Source organism: Poecile atricapillus, chromosome 2 (genome assembly GCF_030490865.1).
Source record: "Poecile atricapillus isolate bPoeAtr1 chromosome 2, bPoeAtr1.hap1, whole genome shotgun sequence".
Taxonomy (NCBI): Eukaryota; Metazoa; Chordata; class Aves; order Passeriformes; family Paridae; genus Poecile; species Poecile atricapillus.
This window is the reverse complement of record NC_081250.1, coordinates 4,624,647-4,639,260: the sequence shown is the minus strand read 5'-3', so window position 1 is coordinate 4,639,260 and position 14,614 is coordinate 4,624,647. Positions and strand designations below refer to the sequence as shown.

Genomic DNA, 14,614 nt, shown 5'->3' with positions numbered 1-14,614 from the left:
AGATGTCTCATGTTTTTCTGCTGACTTTGCCATGTAAGCAGCAGCGGAAAATAATAAAACTGTATGTAATTGGCACAAGAACATTGGAAGGGAGGTAGATGTTCTCGGGAAGATTTAGCTATTTTTGCTTCTGCTGGGCAGAAAATGTCTTCATGCCATGTCCCTGAAAAACCTTATTCAAAGTCAATATTTTTTTTTTTCTTTTCCCCTATAAACTTTTCCAGTGGAAATCCCCTTCCAGTTTTTTGGTGGCCAGCAAAAGCTCAAGGGAACTTGGACTGAAAAAAGAAAACTTTCTGGGTTCAGAATTTTCAGATAACTCAGGATTGTTTTTATTTACTTTGAAGAAATACACATTTCAGAGCATTATCCAAAAATTACTTAATAGCCCCATTCCAGTGTCACCATTTCAGTGGAAACATTTACCAGAATAAAACCCTTAATTTACTGGTTTTTTCATGGAAAACCAGGCTGCTGAGCCATGGCTTCATGTGCCTGCCAGCTCTCTCCAAACCAGTAGTGTTGCAGGAGTTAGGTTGGATGACACCTGCTCTGTTTTGAGAAGAGGAGGAAAATTTATCTTTGTGCATCATGCCAGTTGCCTGAGAGCCAGAATATAGGTTCTGTCTTGCTTATTAGTTGAAAAATTTGCCCTAAATTTGCCTTAAATCAAAATGTAGAAATCCATGCTCAGAAGGATCAGCAAGGAGAGGAGGGAGACTTGTAGGCATCCCACTGGAAAAGAAGAAATCAGGGAGTTTTGGTCCATCTGCTCACAGCTCCTCTTGACAGGACCAGAGAGAGAAATTTCCAGCAGGTTTCCCTCTCTGTCTCTCTCTCCGTGGCTGCAGCTGCCAGCAAACCCTCCCCAGCTCTGCCTGCTCAGGGGCTTCTCTCCCCTGCTTGCTGCTGGCCGGTGAAGTTTTGGGAAGAGCAGGGGAATGCTAAAGCCGAGGAATGTGGGGGCGGAGGGAAGCCAAGCCTGGCACAGGGGAGCTGGCTGTACGTGCCACGAGCTCTGCACACACTGCATGAAAGGCACTTCTTAAATAAAAATATCAGAAAGGAACACGAAAGGCCCCAGTGGGTGCCAGCAGTGACTGTGAGTGTCTGTGCTGTGCCGGTTCTCTGTTCTCGGGACACTCTGTGCTCTGCTCTCAAATCTTTACATTTGTGTGTGTGACATGGAGCAGGAATCCCTCCCCAGAGCACCTTGCTGCAGAGGGTAACCGAGGTCAGATGCTCAGCCAGTGCCAACTCTGAGTGCAGGAATCCCAAACAGAGCTGCTGAGATCTGACCAGCACTCTGCCTGTACAGAAGTGCCTCACAGCCTGCCCCATCCCCACTGGAGCTCACATGTAATCCCACAGACCCCAGGACAGGCCCTTGGGGGCCTCCTCTCCCTGCCTGGTGCTGCTGCTGTTTCTTCAGTATTAGGTCAAGTGTGAAGAGCATCTGTGATGTGTCAAACAGGCACATCTGGGCTTTTCTGTCTGTTTCTTCCTCTGCCTCAGGGTGGATTAATCAGCATTATCCAATATATCCAATGTGCCTTGTGTTTTCCCCACTATGAATTAAGCCTGCCATGAGGTACCACTGTTGCTCTCTTTCTCTGGCTCCAGTTTTCCATTCCTCCCCTCCTCCAGCAGCACTGGGATTGCCTGAGGTTTTGTTAACAGAGCAGGGCTGGAGTGGGGAATCAACCCTGAGCTCCAGAGGTCTGCTCCCAGCACCTCCCCATGTTTCTCCCAGGTGGAAGAGCATGCATGGATGCAAAGCAGCAGCAACCAGTGCTCCTGGAGGTGTGAAGCTGCAAAAATTACTTTGGGCAGTACATCTACCCAAACAGCCTGGCTGAAAAGGGATCTGCTTCACTCCAGCAGTTTCCAAGCATGCAAAAACCTAAGCACTTTAATTTCCTTACCTGCTGGGAAATAGCTGGTGTCTTACCCCCTTTTAAAGTTTTTGGCAAGAAATGTGACTCTGGAAGGTCAAACACAGCTCATCTATGGCTGGGAGTAGTTGTTACAGGCAAAGGCTTAATGTGAGATTATGCAAACTCTGTGCTTGAGATAAATCTGGTTTAACTCCCCAGGTTCAGAGTCAAACAGGGCATGTACAGATCTTTGTAAAATCATAGTCAAAGGGTTTCTGGATAACAAGTGGGTCATTGGAGCAAGAGATCCCAATAGTGCAGGAGCAGACCCTCACCTCATTGCAGCAGTAGCAGAAATGCTCAGCAGAGCTAAGATACAGCAGTTAGACCTCACTAAATCCTCCAGCAGCTTTTTGGGGCAAGAGCCAGACAAATGTCCTTGTGCTGCATTCCAGATTGGCATCTGCTAAGCAAACGGGGGGCTGCTGATGCAGTGATTTATTCAGGGTGCCCACACTGCTCAATAGTTAAAAGTTTATTTATCTTCAAAGAGAGGATGCTGTACTTCCCAACTGGTTTTGTTTTAGGGCTGGTGGAAAGCCAGTTCGTTATGAGTGCTGCAGCACTTGAGAGATTCTCTCCTCTTGATCTTGGCATTACTTCAGTTGAAGTTTTTTCACTGTGTTCTTATCCTGCAGGAAATCTGTGAAGGAGAAAATAGGAAGAAGAAGAAAAAAAAGTAACTCAAAGCCATATGACTTTTATTTTTACAATCTAAGCAAGCAGTCAGAAGGAAAATGTAGCATGGGACAGACAAATCTGTGTAAATCCAGCAGAAAGGCGTGATTTAATGGCCTTTAATGTTGGTGTGACACTGTTAACATTTGCAGCTCCTGATGTGCTTCTGCTTAAGTGAAAGGTGGGAACTTGTGTTCAAAGTGTTGATCATGCAGATGGATTTATTCCAGAGATCCATCTGGCACAGTAACTCTGATGCAGAATAGCATCAGAAGAGGCAGAAGTGTTGTGTTGATAGATCAGTGTTGATTTTCCATGATGTTGACTCTCCCTCCCAGTCCTTTTCTCTTGTGCTCAGCCCTGGGCATGTTGTTAGCAAATGGTATAATGAACCCAAGAGCTGGCAAGTGTGCCACAAAATTGATACAAAACATGAGGAAACGCATCTCCATGTGCTTTCTATCTCCTCAAGGATGTGTGCTTTTCAGAAATCTGCATGAAAACAAGTTGTTGTGTTGTGGGGAAGCTCATGATGCCGAGCAGCTGAAGCTCCAGCGCAGATCCACACGGATCTCCGTCAGCAATTCCTTGCCACGGAGTGATGACAGCACAGGGATGGAGGGGAGGGACTGCAGGGAGTCAAGCAGAGCCAAGACTGTGCAGCTGGGCCAAGCAAGGGCAGCAATCCCTGAAGCTGGAAAAGGCAGAAGGATAGAGTGGATGTGGGGGAATTAACAGGAGGAATGGAACATCTTCATAAAGAAGCTGTGGACTTCTCTTCCAGGTGCAAAATGAAAATCATCTTCTGCTAAATGAGCCCTGTGAGGGAGCCAGTGGAAGCTTTGCTGTCTGTGTATAGGATCCACAGGGTAGGGGCTGTGGGATTATAGACAGGGGAGACAATTTCCTTGGCCAAAAATGGGACAAACAGGTCCCACAGGTCATTCCTGCCCTGGGGTTTTTGGATTTCAGGGCTGGTGTTCCTTCCTCTCTACTTTCATGTAGGGAAAGGGAGGAGAAGAGGGTATTTGAGTGAAAGTAATTTTCCATATAGCAAGTGTTTCGGTGATGTTGCACAGCCAGGCTGTTTCCCAGGTGACTGGAGAAGGCAGTGACCTTCAAAGGGTCGGGGTCAAAGGGGAGTGGGTTTGGGGTTTGTGGTTTTCTTTGAGATTGACTGATTGTATGACAACAGAAGCCTAGAGCTCTTTCCTTTCTGGATACAGTGACAGCTCTAAGGATCCAGGGTGTGTTGAAGGTCAAATCTGCTACATGTTGTCCCGCAGTAACAAGCTCTCCCTATTGCTGAAGCTTTGGAGGAAGCCCATGAACAGCATCACACCTCTAGCTCCATTCCCATCCTCATGGGCTCGAACCCAGCAGCATCTCCAGGAGCTGTGTGATCGCTCTGTGATCGCTGGAACAGCGTTTTGGGAAGGATTAGGATTGGTAGGTCGCCTCCTTGACCGGTGTCTGTCCCTGTCGCAGGCTCCCTGCACACCGGGCGCAGCTCTCCGCCGCCGGGCAGCGTTCCTGAGGAGCAGCAGCAGATCGCCCGCCAGGGCTCCTACACCAGCATCAACAGCGAGGGCGAGTTCATCCCCGAGACCATGGAGCAGAACGTGAGTGGGGCTGGGGGTGTGTGTGGAGCTGGGGCGGTGCTGGGCACCAGGAGGCCGCGCTGTCAGAGCCTTTCCCACCGTTAAACCCTGGCAGCGCCTGTGCTTGGGGCTCAGGCCAGCTTTTTCCAGGAATGGGTGCTTGACATGCCTGGGAAAGTCTGATTTCCAGGAGCCCTGAGAGCCAGCTGCTCTGGGGATGGCAGATGTGCCCAGGCACCTCAGGTAGCTCTGGAGCAGCACAGATCTGGGGCACATGTGTGAACCAGCTGCCAGGCCCTTGTGGCCACAGCATTCCCAGATCCCAGCACCATGAGGGAATGTGCCAAGCAACCGATTGCCTGCGATTGCAACAGCCTGGGGATATCAGCAGCTCTGGCTGCTTCCCATGTGGTGTTTCTGCCTGAGCTCCAGTTACAGTTCTTGGCTCTGCCCACAACCTCTGTGGTTTTGTGTCTCTGTCCCTCCTCCATTTTTTTTTTTTTTTTTAACTCTCTTAATAAGGAGATTTTATATTCCAGTCCCTCAGTAATAAAAGAGCAGCAAGTTCCTCAGTGCTGAGCAGTCCCTCATCCTCCAGTCAATTTGGTACCCACAATGAGGGAGACTGCAGTGTCAAGGGACCACAGTGAGAGCAGCTTATACCTCCCTCTCTGTTTGCAATTCTGCTCAGTCTATAGCTCTGAAGAGCTTGGTATAGATCCTGTGAAGTCAGCTGGGCTGTCTGAGCACATATCATTCTTACAAAGCTCTTGGAAACATGGGACTAGGATCGAGAGTTTGCAGAAGGGACATCTGGAAGGTACTAAACTCAATCCATCAGGCTGCTATGCTGGCCCCCAAGGATGTTCCTGGGGAGATGTGTATTTCCTACACTCAAAAGCACCCACTAGCTCCACATTTACGTGCAGGCTGTGCCAGCGTTTCCATGGCAAAGTTGTGTTTTCAACAGTTTATTATACAGCCATTAATAAAGTAAGAAGTCACTCCGGGTGAGTCTTGGCAGCATCAGAGTGCAGATGTATCGTGTGCTCCTTGCAGCCAAAAGTTGGCTCTCTATTGTTTTCACATGCCTTCAAAACACGTTGGGGAGGATTAAGACAGAGTGTGTGTGTGCAGGGGGAGGGTCCCTTTGACCCCCTTGGGTGTAAATCAGCCCAGTTCCACCAGCTGTTCATGGAGCTCCATTAATTCTGAGCCCTGAGCCTGGTCCAGATGAAGGTTCCCAGATGCTCTCCTTGCTTTTCCCCAGCATCACGCTGTGGGTGGCCTGCAGCCCTTTGCTGTTGAATTAAAAGCAGGGGAAAGGGGTTTGGGGTTTTTTGTCTTTCCTCATTGAGCAGCCATGCTTTTCCCTATATGGGCTTTGCCTTCAGAATGTTCTTGTACTGCTGCTTCCATATGTGCCTCACGGAAAACCACTCAGAAACTGGAGCTTGCTGCCTTTTGGGGAATGCCCCTGTGCAAGCCTGTGATGTAACTGTGGTCTTGAGACCAGCCTGGCAGATGAACAGAGGCTGAGTATGGAGCATGCTCCAATTCCCAATTTTATGCTTTTGAGAAATGAGTCTGTTTCAGCTGTAACTGCTGGAAGAGACCTGGCATGGCTGGCAGAGGTGGCAAGTGGGTTTTATTAGAATGCTTGCATCTCTTCGGCTTGGTGCATTTTGAAGGAGGTTTTGGGGCAAAAGCTAGGAAGCAGAGCAAAATTGCACTTTGCAGTTGGGACTGCCTGGCCAAAACAGCACAAGCTGTTATGACAACCAGCTGAGGAGGGCTGATGGGAACAGCCTGTGGAAAGGGAGGCTGTTGGGGAAGGAGGAGCAATGTGGGAAGCCGCAAAGTGTGGCTGCACATGGTGTTTAACCCTCATTGCTCAGCTTTCCCAGGAGTGAGCTGTGGAGCAGGGGTTGGTGGATGTCCACAGCCAGGAGGTAGCATGGCACCGCCGGCAGCACAGTGTGGCCCGGAGCAGGCTCTGCTCCATGTGAAAGTGCACACAGCTCCAGGGTTTACCACTCCATACAAACCCTCTATTGTTACTAACCAGCTATAAATAACCCTGGCCAGTACAATGTCTCATCCAGGAAGCAACACAAATGCAGCTTTTGACTCACTGAGCTGGTGAGAGCCAAGCCGGTTCTTCCAGCCAAAAACCCTGATGATGCTGCGCTTATCAGCGGAGAGGAAGGCTGGGCTCGTGTGCCAGGGCAGCTCGGGAAATCAGGAGTCCAGCTCTGCAATCCTGGCTGTGGTACACAATATCCACTTGGCCTTGGGCACATCATTTGTATCCTGATACATATTTTCCTTTAGTAGCAATGTTATTATTTCACATAAATACTTTGGGCACTTTGAATCTCACTGACTTCTCCGCACACTTGGAACATCAGGGTGCTAATTATCTTTGCTTCAGCTTTCCTACCAGCAAACAGCAGTTGGAAAGAACAATAATGCAGAGAAGGCATCATAAATGGATGACCCTGCAGAGGTCTGCTAGTTCTGGAGCTTGGAAAGCTACAGTGCATGTTTTTATTGTTTCCCCTTTTCTTTCTCTGTCAGATGCTTGAAGCTTTCATCAGCCCCGATGACTCGCTCTCTGGGAGCTGCCAGTCGCTGGACAGGTCTGTGGACAGGTGAGTTGTGTGTGTCACTGTGTTCACAAGCTGAGCTGCAGCCTCTGCTCCATAGCAGGAGAGCAGCAGCATCAGTGGCAGCCCCTGAGGTTTCTGTTGGGATGAGGATGCACCTGAGCAAAACAAATTTATTGCTGAAAACCAGATCCTGGCACAGATGTCTGTGCAATGGCATGATTTGAATTGCAGTAATCTGAGCTGGACAAAGACAGCCTAGCTTTGTGTGACCAGGTTTTCTTTTTTGTCTTTTGAGATGAAAATTCTCACAGAATCACACAATGGGTTGGGTTGGAAAGGACCTTAAAGATCATCCGGTTCCAGTCCCCTGCCATGAGCAGCAACACCTTCCACTATCCCAGGTTGCTCAGTGCTCCATTTAGCCTGGCCTTGAACTCTTCCAGGGATGGGCATCCACAATTTCTCTGGGCAAACTGTTCAAGTGCTTCATCACCCTCACAGCACCTCCTTCCCCTCTGGCTCTCTGCAGTCACCAGGTCAATATTCCATCAGCCTCCCCATGCCTCCTCCTCCCTGGGCAAGCTGTCTGCTCTCCACTGACCACTGGCAAACTCAGCAGTCCCTGTGCTGTGCCAGCAGCCACAGACGTGTCAGTCAAGGTGCTGAGGACACCAGATGAGCAGTAACTAAGTTTAGCTGCTCAGCAGGAAGCAACTGGGACATGTTGTACTAACCCAGGCTGCGATTCTGTGGCTGGTGCCATTGAGCTGGATCCCAGCTCACACGTGCACAGAGTCCGTACGTTTGCTGCTGTGCAGGGTGAGCTGTGGATAAGACACAGTGTCCTTATGGGAAACAGTCTATTTTTTTTTTTCTGTCTACATCAAAGATTTTCTATTTTTTTCCCCTGTTGCTGTTGCCATACAGCACCGAGGCTGCGTTCCAGCGGGCCTGCGTTGGGTTGATTGTGTAGCGTGCTTCGGGTTTGCAGCTCCGTGTGCTTTGGATCTGTCTCAGCATCAAGATCCATTTCCTTTTTGTGGCTTTTAATAATTTCCTGTGATGTATTTGCTCATTGTTATGGCTGTATCGAAGCTGGATTCCTTGTGTTCCCAGCCTCTCTGCCCCAGCTTTGCTTTTGCACAGATTTTGCCAAGAGCAGCAGAAGGAGCTTGGGCTGTTTGTAACACTCTGCTGTGAGCTGAGAAGAGCTTTAGGCTTTTGGCTCTGTTTGTGAGAGGGTGGCATGGCCTGATTCCATGTGCAAAGTGGGCAGATGTGTTCAGTAAGGGTCTAGGAGCTGGAAAAGGCACAAGGAGGGCTGTATTATTCCAAGGAAGAGGAGTAAGTGGGACTGGTCCTGCAAAGAGGTGACACAGGCCTTGTAGGCAGTTGTTTGGGATGGCATCAGCCCAAGAGGACAGAGCAAGTCACCAGGCTCAGTGACCAGGCTGAGGGTTAGGAACAGCCCCACAAACTCCTCTTTGCCACAGCTGTGAGCAGCTTTGACATGAGTAGGTTTCAGAGCACTTTACAAAGCTGATTTCTACCCTGCCCATATTTTTAAAGGAGAGTAGAAAACCCACATGCCCAGAATCACTCTTTAAGAGCCTGGGGTGAAATTTGGATTGCTGAAATGCCCTTGTGGTGTTTTTTCATCCTCTCACTGTAGTTTAAAGACCATGAGCTTTAGGGCACCAATGCCACACTCTCTCTCCTGGTCTGGTGGGAGGCTGCATGTTCCCAGTGGTGGAGCAGAGTGTGAGGAAGGTGGGAGGTGATGTTGGAGAGAAGGGAAACCTGCGTGAACTTAACATGGCTGAGGGACTCTGGTGTGTACACCTGCAGCAGCTGAGCAATGTCCATGGGAAGCAGAGGTGTGTGGTTGAACACTTGATGTTGAGGGAACAGAAACCTCTGGCCCTCCTTCTGTGCTGCCTCATGCACAGGGGTGATGATTTGGCCCCCTAATTTCAGCCTGTGACTGTGGGTTTTGCAGCACCCCTTTTATTTGCCACGGGAACAAGCTGTGATCCAGCCAGAAAAACAATCTTCAGTCTTATGCAGGATGAGGATGGGAGCTTAGTGATCAGTGCAGCTTGTGGTTTATCCTGTCCTTTCCCTAGTTTATTAATTCCATAGCCTTTCTGATATAATAAATGAATCCCTTTTCTTTTTAATCCCTTTGCAGCCCTCCCTTTCCCCAAACTCCCGTTCCTGGAAGGAAGAGCCATCCCAAAGACGGTCTTGATTGCATGGGTAAGCACTCTTGGTGGTTTATATTTGCTGAAAAGTATAAAAAGCATATAGTAAAGAGGCTGGATGAAGACTATCAGAGAGTTGGCACTGCATGAAAAGTAATTAAAAGCAATCTAGCAAACCAGCTCCATGGCTTAGATAACCCTTCAGAATTGACCCTGCAATGATCAAACATAAACATTCTCTAAAATCAAAAGGCCCAGAGCATCAAACACAGGCAGGGCTGCTCTTGTCTTCATTAACCCTTCTTGACTCTGCAGCAATACCTTTGGGACTGGTTTGGCAATCAATTGACAGCACCAAGAGTCCAAACTGGGCAGCTGGGGCCCTGAGGTGGATGGATGCAAGCAAGCAAAGCTGTTGAGAGATCTGGGTTGGAAGATGTTGCTGAGGGGGATGTGCTCTTGTGTTTGCAGACAGCTGCAAGGTGCTGACAAGCTGGGAACAGCCTTGTAGGATCAGCTTATGTCTCTTGTCATCTGGGAGTTGCCCCTTCAGGATCTGGACTTCCTACATAGCAAGCCCCAGCTCTCTAGGGAGTTTCACCTCTTCCACCATGAATAATAACCTGCAATAGTGCAGATGCTGTGAGAGAAACTGTATTGGTGCTTGTATAGATCATAGGTTACTGCTTAATCACTTACAAACATCCAGCTGGTTAAATAATGGAAACTCTGTAATATTGTAATGACTTGCACTATTAAAAATGAGCAAATGGCAGCCAGCCTGTGGCAGGATAACTCATTGCTGGCTTGAGGCAGGATTTCTAGATTGAGCTGCAGAGATGAAGCTGCAGTCAGCCCTCGTTGCTGAAGGTTTTAATGCTTCCCCTGTGGCATTTTGCTTTGAGACACCTCTGGGCACTGTTGCTCACACGTGGCTCACCAAGAACCTCTTGCCCTGTCCTTGTTGCTCCTCTTGCTGACCATATTTCAGCCATTATGTGCTCTTTTTGGCAATCACACCGAAGTACAGCAGAGGCCAGAAATGGCCTCTGAGGAGCGGCTGCTGGCCCCAGGCTAAGACAAACAAACAATCAGAAGGGGCTGTGTCATTAGAATTGGATGGAGGAAAAACAGCAGGTGAAAGAAGAGGGTGGAATGACAGATATTTTAATCTCAAGTTATTTGGTGCTACCAGCAATGGCTTCCTGTGCTGTGGTTTTTATTAAAAAAATATGTCCTTATCTTGCCTGTCCATCCATCTCTCTCGTCATCCAGTGTCTAAACTCTGATGTCTTTAATCCCTTCTGCATATTCTGTCTTTCCAGCATTTAATCAAATAAATATAAAAGTTTGGAGCTCTGGAGGTTTAAATTGGCTTTTAGAGGGGAGGAGTCACATCTGAGAAGAAAGAGGGGAGATATTATCTGGTTAGTCAAGTGCTGGATTTTCTGTATTTCCCTGGAAATAGCTGATATCAGAGCAGAGGTTTTGGAGTGGCTGTGTCTAGGCCTGATCCTGCCTGGCTGTTCTGTTTCCATGCTGATTTTTTTGCATTTTCCAAGTGCAAATAAGATGTTTTAGTGCTCTGCCTTGGAAACCAAGCATGGTCTGTGTCAATCTCCTGCCTTGCACTTGAACAGTGTGGGCCATGGTCCATAAATTCAGCAGTTAAACCTCTGCTTTTCTAACCCTGATTTTCCACTGAAGAGTTTGTGACATTGAGCAGATTTCACAGGGAGCCTTGAGGTATGTAGGGTTGTGTAAATGAACACCTTGTCACCTCCTTCTTGCCTCTAACTCAGTGTTTCCCATAAGAAACACTCTGGGCATTTCATACTGAGCTGATCTCAGATAAATGTGTCTTCTTCCCTCCTGCCAGATTTTGACATCCCGTTCTGTGAGAGGTTTGGGAAAGGTGGCACCTTCCCAAGGCAGTACCATCTCTCCCAAAGTCGCAAGGACTACAGTGATGGTAAGGAAACGACGGAGGCTCCAGGAGGGAGGTGATCAGCCCTTAATGGTTTGTGACACTGCCTGGGACTGGAAAGACTTGGGAAGGAGAGGTTTCTAACACAGGGAGAAGCACCAAGTGCTTTGGGATTCCCTTGTGTATTCAGAAGGGTGTTCTCTGTGAGATCTGTGGCTCTGCTCTTGGGGAGTGCTGAGCATCTACAGCCTGTCTTCTGCTTACAGCTCCTGTTTTAATTTAGCCATGGGGATGATTGGCATTTCTCATCCCTGGCAGTAGCATCCTTCCTATTCCCCTAAATTGCTTGCTTTTGAGGATGCTTTTTGTGACCTTTACAGCAGGCTTCTCACTGAGCTGTAGGAAATCCCCAAGCAATTTCAGAGAAGCAGTATCTGTTTGCTTCTCTGTTTTAAGCTGGTGAGCTCTGAGCTTTGGGGCCCACTCCATCACCTTTCTCCAGCTCATTCTTTCACTGTATGAAACTGCAAGTAGTGGGAGGCAAAAATTCCCTTGGGAAAAATGCACTGAGGAGGTGCAGAGAGCATATTGAGCTTTCCAGAGTGAGCTTCATCTCTCACTGACACCCCTGTGAAAGCAGGTCTGGCCTTGCTGTGTGGTCATTTGCATGTGGATTTAAGGGATGGCAGGGATAATTTTCAATGTAAATCTCTGCCTGTTCTGTGTTTAATTGTGATTAACAACCAACAAACCCCCTGATGTAATTAAACTGTTGCAAACCCCTCTGAAAAATTTCTGCATTAGATATAATGCCTGCTGTTATCAACTCTTAAATTGAATTGAAAATCTTCACAGGGCTTTGCTTCAGTTCTATTACACTTTCTTCAGTTTGAAGAGGTGAGGATCTGGGCAGTGATGTGAGAAGGTGTGGCAGGTGGATCCAAGCTGGTGTGTGTGTTCTGGCTGTAACTTCACCCCTTTTCCCCTACAGGCCGGAGGACTTTCCCCAGGAGTTACTTCCCACAGGAGAATCTATTTCAGCTCGTCCCTTCCAGCAGAACCAAGAGCTTTACTGGGGACAGCAAGCTCAGCACCTTGCAGTATGATGAGTACAGGCCCAAGTGTTGGAACAATTGTGAAAAGGGTCTGCAGGCCTTCAGCACCTCCCCTACGAAAGCCAGGAACTGTGAGTGAACCAAAGTCCCGAGTGCCTGAGGTCTCAGCAGTGCTGGGATTTGTCACAAAATTGAGTTATTGTGAGCTGCTGAGTTACTGGACATCAGCTAAGCCAGCCATGGGTAAATTTTGATTGCACTCCCACCATGAGGGACATTGCACCAGCTTCTGTCTCATGAGAAAGGTTTAGTACAACACCCTGTGTCTTCCCTTGGCCTTGGGCTGGGAGCTCTGTGGGGCCAGCTGGTGTTCAGCACTTGCTGGGCTGCAGATGATTGCTTGTGTGTTGGACTGTCAGTGTGGTCACACAGCAGAAGCTTCCCAGAAGACTTGGGATGTAGGAGCAGATGAATGCAGAGTTTCTGTTCCTGAGTTTACATTGCTGTCACCCCAGCACCTCAAGATGGCCTTGCAGGTTCCTCTGCTATTGCAAGGCTGCCCATGACACAGAAACTGGTGCTTTTTGGGCCTGTTTAGTGATGGGTAACATCCTAGAAATGACCAGTGAGATAAAACTCCTTACTGGTCCCTGCCTGGGTTGCTGCAGCTATCCTGTATTCTGCTAAACACTCCCACAGCAGAAGGGAAATTCCAGTGTTGGCTAAGAAAACAGTTTCTAGAGGAAAGACTCTTAATGAAATAGGACTCTTCTGGGATTTGTTTGTGCATTATGCTAATGCAGACTGGGACACATTCCCCCCATACCAATAGCACCAGGGTAATTAAAACTGTTTTGTCCTGGTATCCCTGGGAGAGAGTGGCTCACTGACTGCCCTGTACTCTGTAGAGTCAGGTGGACCCTGATGTTGAAGTCTCCCTGCTGTGCTCCTCTCTCAACCCTCCCCTCTCTCCTGCAGCCCTGCAGGCACCTGTGAACTGGAGGCTGGGGAAGCTGCTGGGAAGAGGAGCTTTTGGGGAAGTTTATCTCTGCTATGATGCTGACACCGGGCGGGAGCTGTCAGTGAAGCAGGTGCCTTTTGACCCTGACAGCCAGGAGACAAGTAAAGTGAGTACAGGGGCAGGACTTTCTGCAGCTCCTTGGGGAATTGTGGGCTGAGGATGGAGGTGTCCATGTCCCCAGAAGGCAGTGTGTGGAGACAGGGTGTTGTTTTCCCTCCCTGGAGTAGTCCTGAATGGCTTGTGGCACCAGTCACAGTGCTCTGGTGACTTCTCTGTCTCCCAGTTCCTTGGTTACATTGGCCTGCTCTGTGTCAGATATCTCTTGCAGTTCTGCCTGATCTCCTTTACTTGTGTCCTTCTTGCTCCCTTCACCTTCTCCCCATTCTGCTCAGTGACTTTGTTGAAATCTTCCAGAAAAACTTCTTAAACAAAAGTAATAATAATAATAATAATAATAATAATAATAATAATAATAATAATAATAATAATAATAATAATAATAATAGTAATAATAATAATAATAAATAATAATAATAATACCTGTCTCAAAGCCAAGCCCTGTCTTTTTCCTTGCCTTTCCCTTAGGGCAGTGGTCCTTATTTCTGAGCCTCATGTGGCCATGTCTTTGTGGACAGCTTCACAGCTGCTCCAAAAGCTGTGCTCAGCACAGAGCTGTATTTATATCATGTTCCCAAAGACACCATTCCCTTTCATCAGGCAGCCTGTCTGGTTTGTTACAGGAGGTGAATGCTTTAGAATGTGAGATTCAGCTGTTGAAGACTCTCCGTCATGACAGGATCGTGCAGTACTACGGGTGCCTGCGGGATCCTGAGGAGAAGAAGCTGTCTATCTTTGTGGAATACATGCCAGGAGTAAGTGTAGTTCCTGCTAGAGATTGTCCTGAGTGGGAGAAAACAGATTTAGAGTTTCCTGGACTTTGGTGAAATTTGTATCTGTCCAGCTGAGCTGCTTTATAGCTGATGAACCAGGCCAAAGCAGTGGTGCATCCCTAAGGCTTGGAGAGCTTAGGATGTGAGTCAGATGTCATGGTGAAGCCCCTCAACAAGCACTGGGTGTGATGAAAAGCTTTGCAGGCAGGTTTTAGGTTTGAATCCTGAAGCAGGGTGTGTTCACAGTCTGGAATCTGAGCTTGGTGAGTGCTGGACATGATCCAGATCTTGCTCCAAACACTGTGGCCTGAGCCCATCCTTAAGTATTTACTGCAAATCCCTGCAGGACAAGCTAATAGTACAACTGTCCACCCACAGCTGTCACCAATTATTTGTGGCTTTCAGCACGTGTGTATTAAAAACAGTGGTATTCACTTAGTCTTCTGTTGAGCTTTTTGTGGGCAGAATTATCCTCTTGTGCATGAGTGGCTTCAGTTTGTGGCTTTGCTGATATAGGATGAAATAGCCACGGGGAAAAAGATCAGAATGCTTTGAGGGAGTTTAAACAGGGGCTGGAGAATGTACATGGGTGAGTTGAGCATCTCTTTGTCTTGGGGAGCTTGTGAATTACATCAGCCATTAGACTGATGGTGTAAAACAGCATAATGCTATTTACATTGCTGGAGGAT

General features: G+C 48.0%; 1 protein-coding gene across 2 annotated transcripts in view; it reads left to right on the top strand.

The window, feature by feature from the left end:
• The window catches only part of LOC131575601 (mitogen-activated protein kinase kinase kinase 3-like), a 75,943-nt gene that overhangs the window by 53,954 nt on the left and 7,375 nt on the right, over positions 1-14,614 (top strand). For both annotated transcript variants that reach the window (XM_058831243.1, XM_058831242.1), the window contains exons 8-14: positions 4,104-4,237; positions 6,797-6,870; positions 9,020-9,087; positions 10,912-11,004; positions 11,951-12,145; positions 12,993-13,141; positions 13,776-13,907. In XM_058831243.1, coding sequence (XP_058687226.1) covers positions 4,104-4,237; positions 6,797-6,870; positions 9,020-9,087; positions 10,912-11,004; positions 11,951-12,145; positions 12,993-13,141; positions 13,776-13,907 — 845 coding nt within the window. The remainder of the gene's footprint in view (positions 1-4,103; positions 4,238-6,796; positions 6,871-9,019; positions 9,088-10,911; positions 11,005-11,950; positions 12,146-12,992; positions 13,142-13,775; positions 13,908-14,614) is intronic.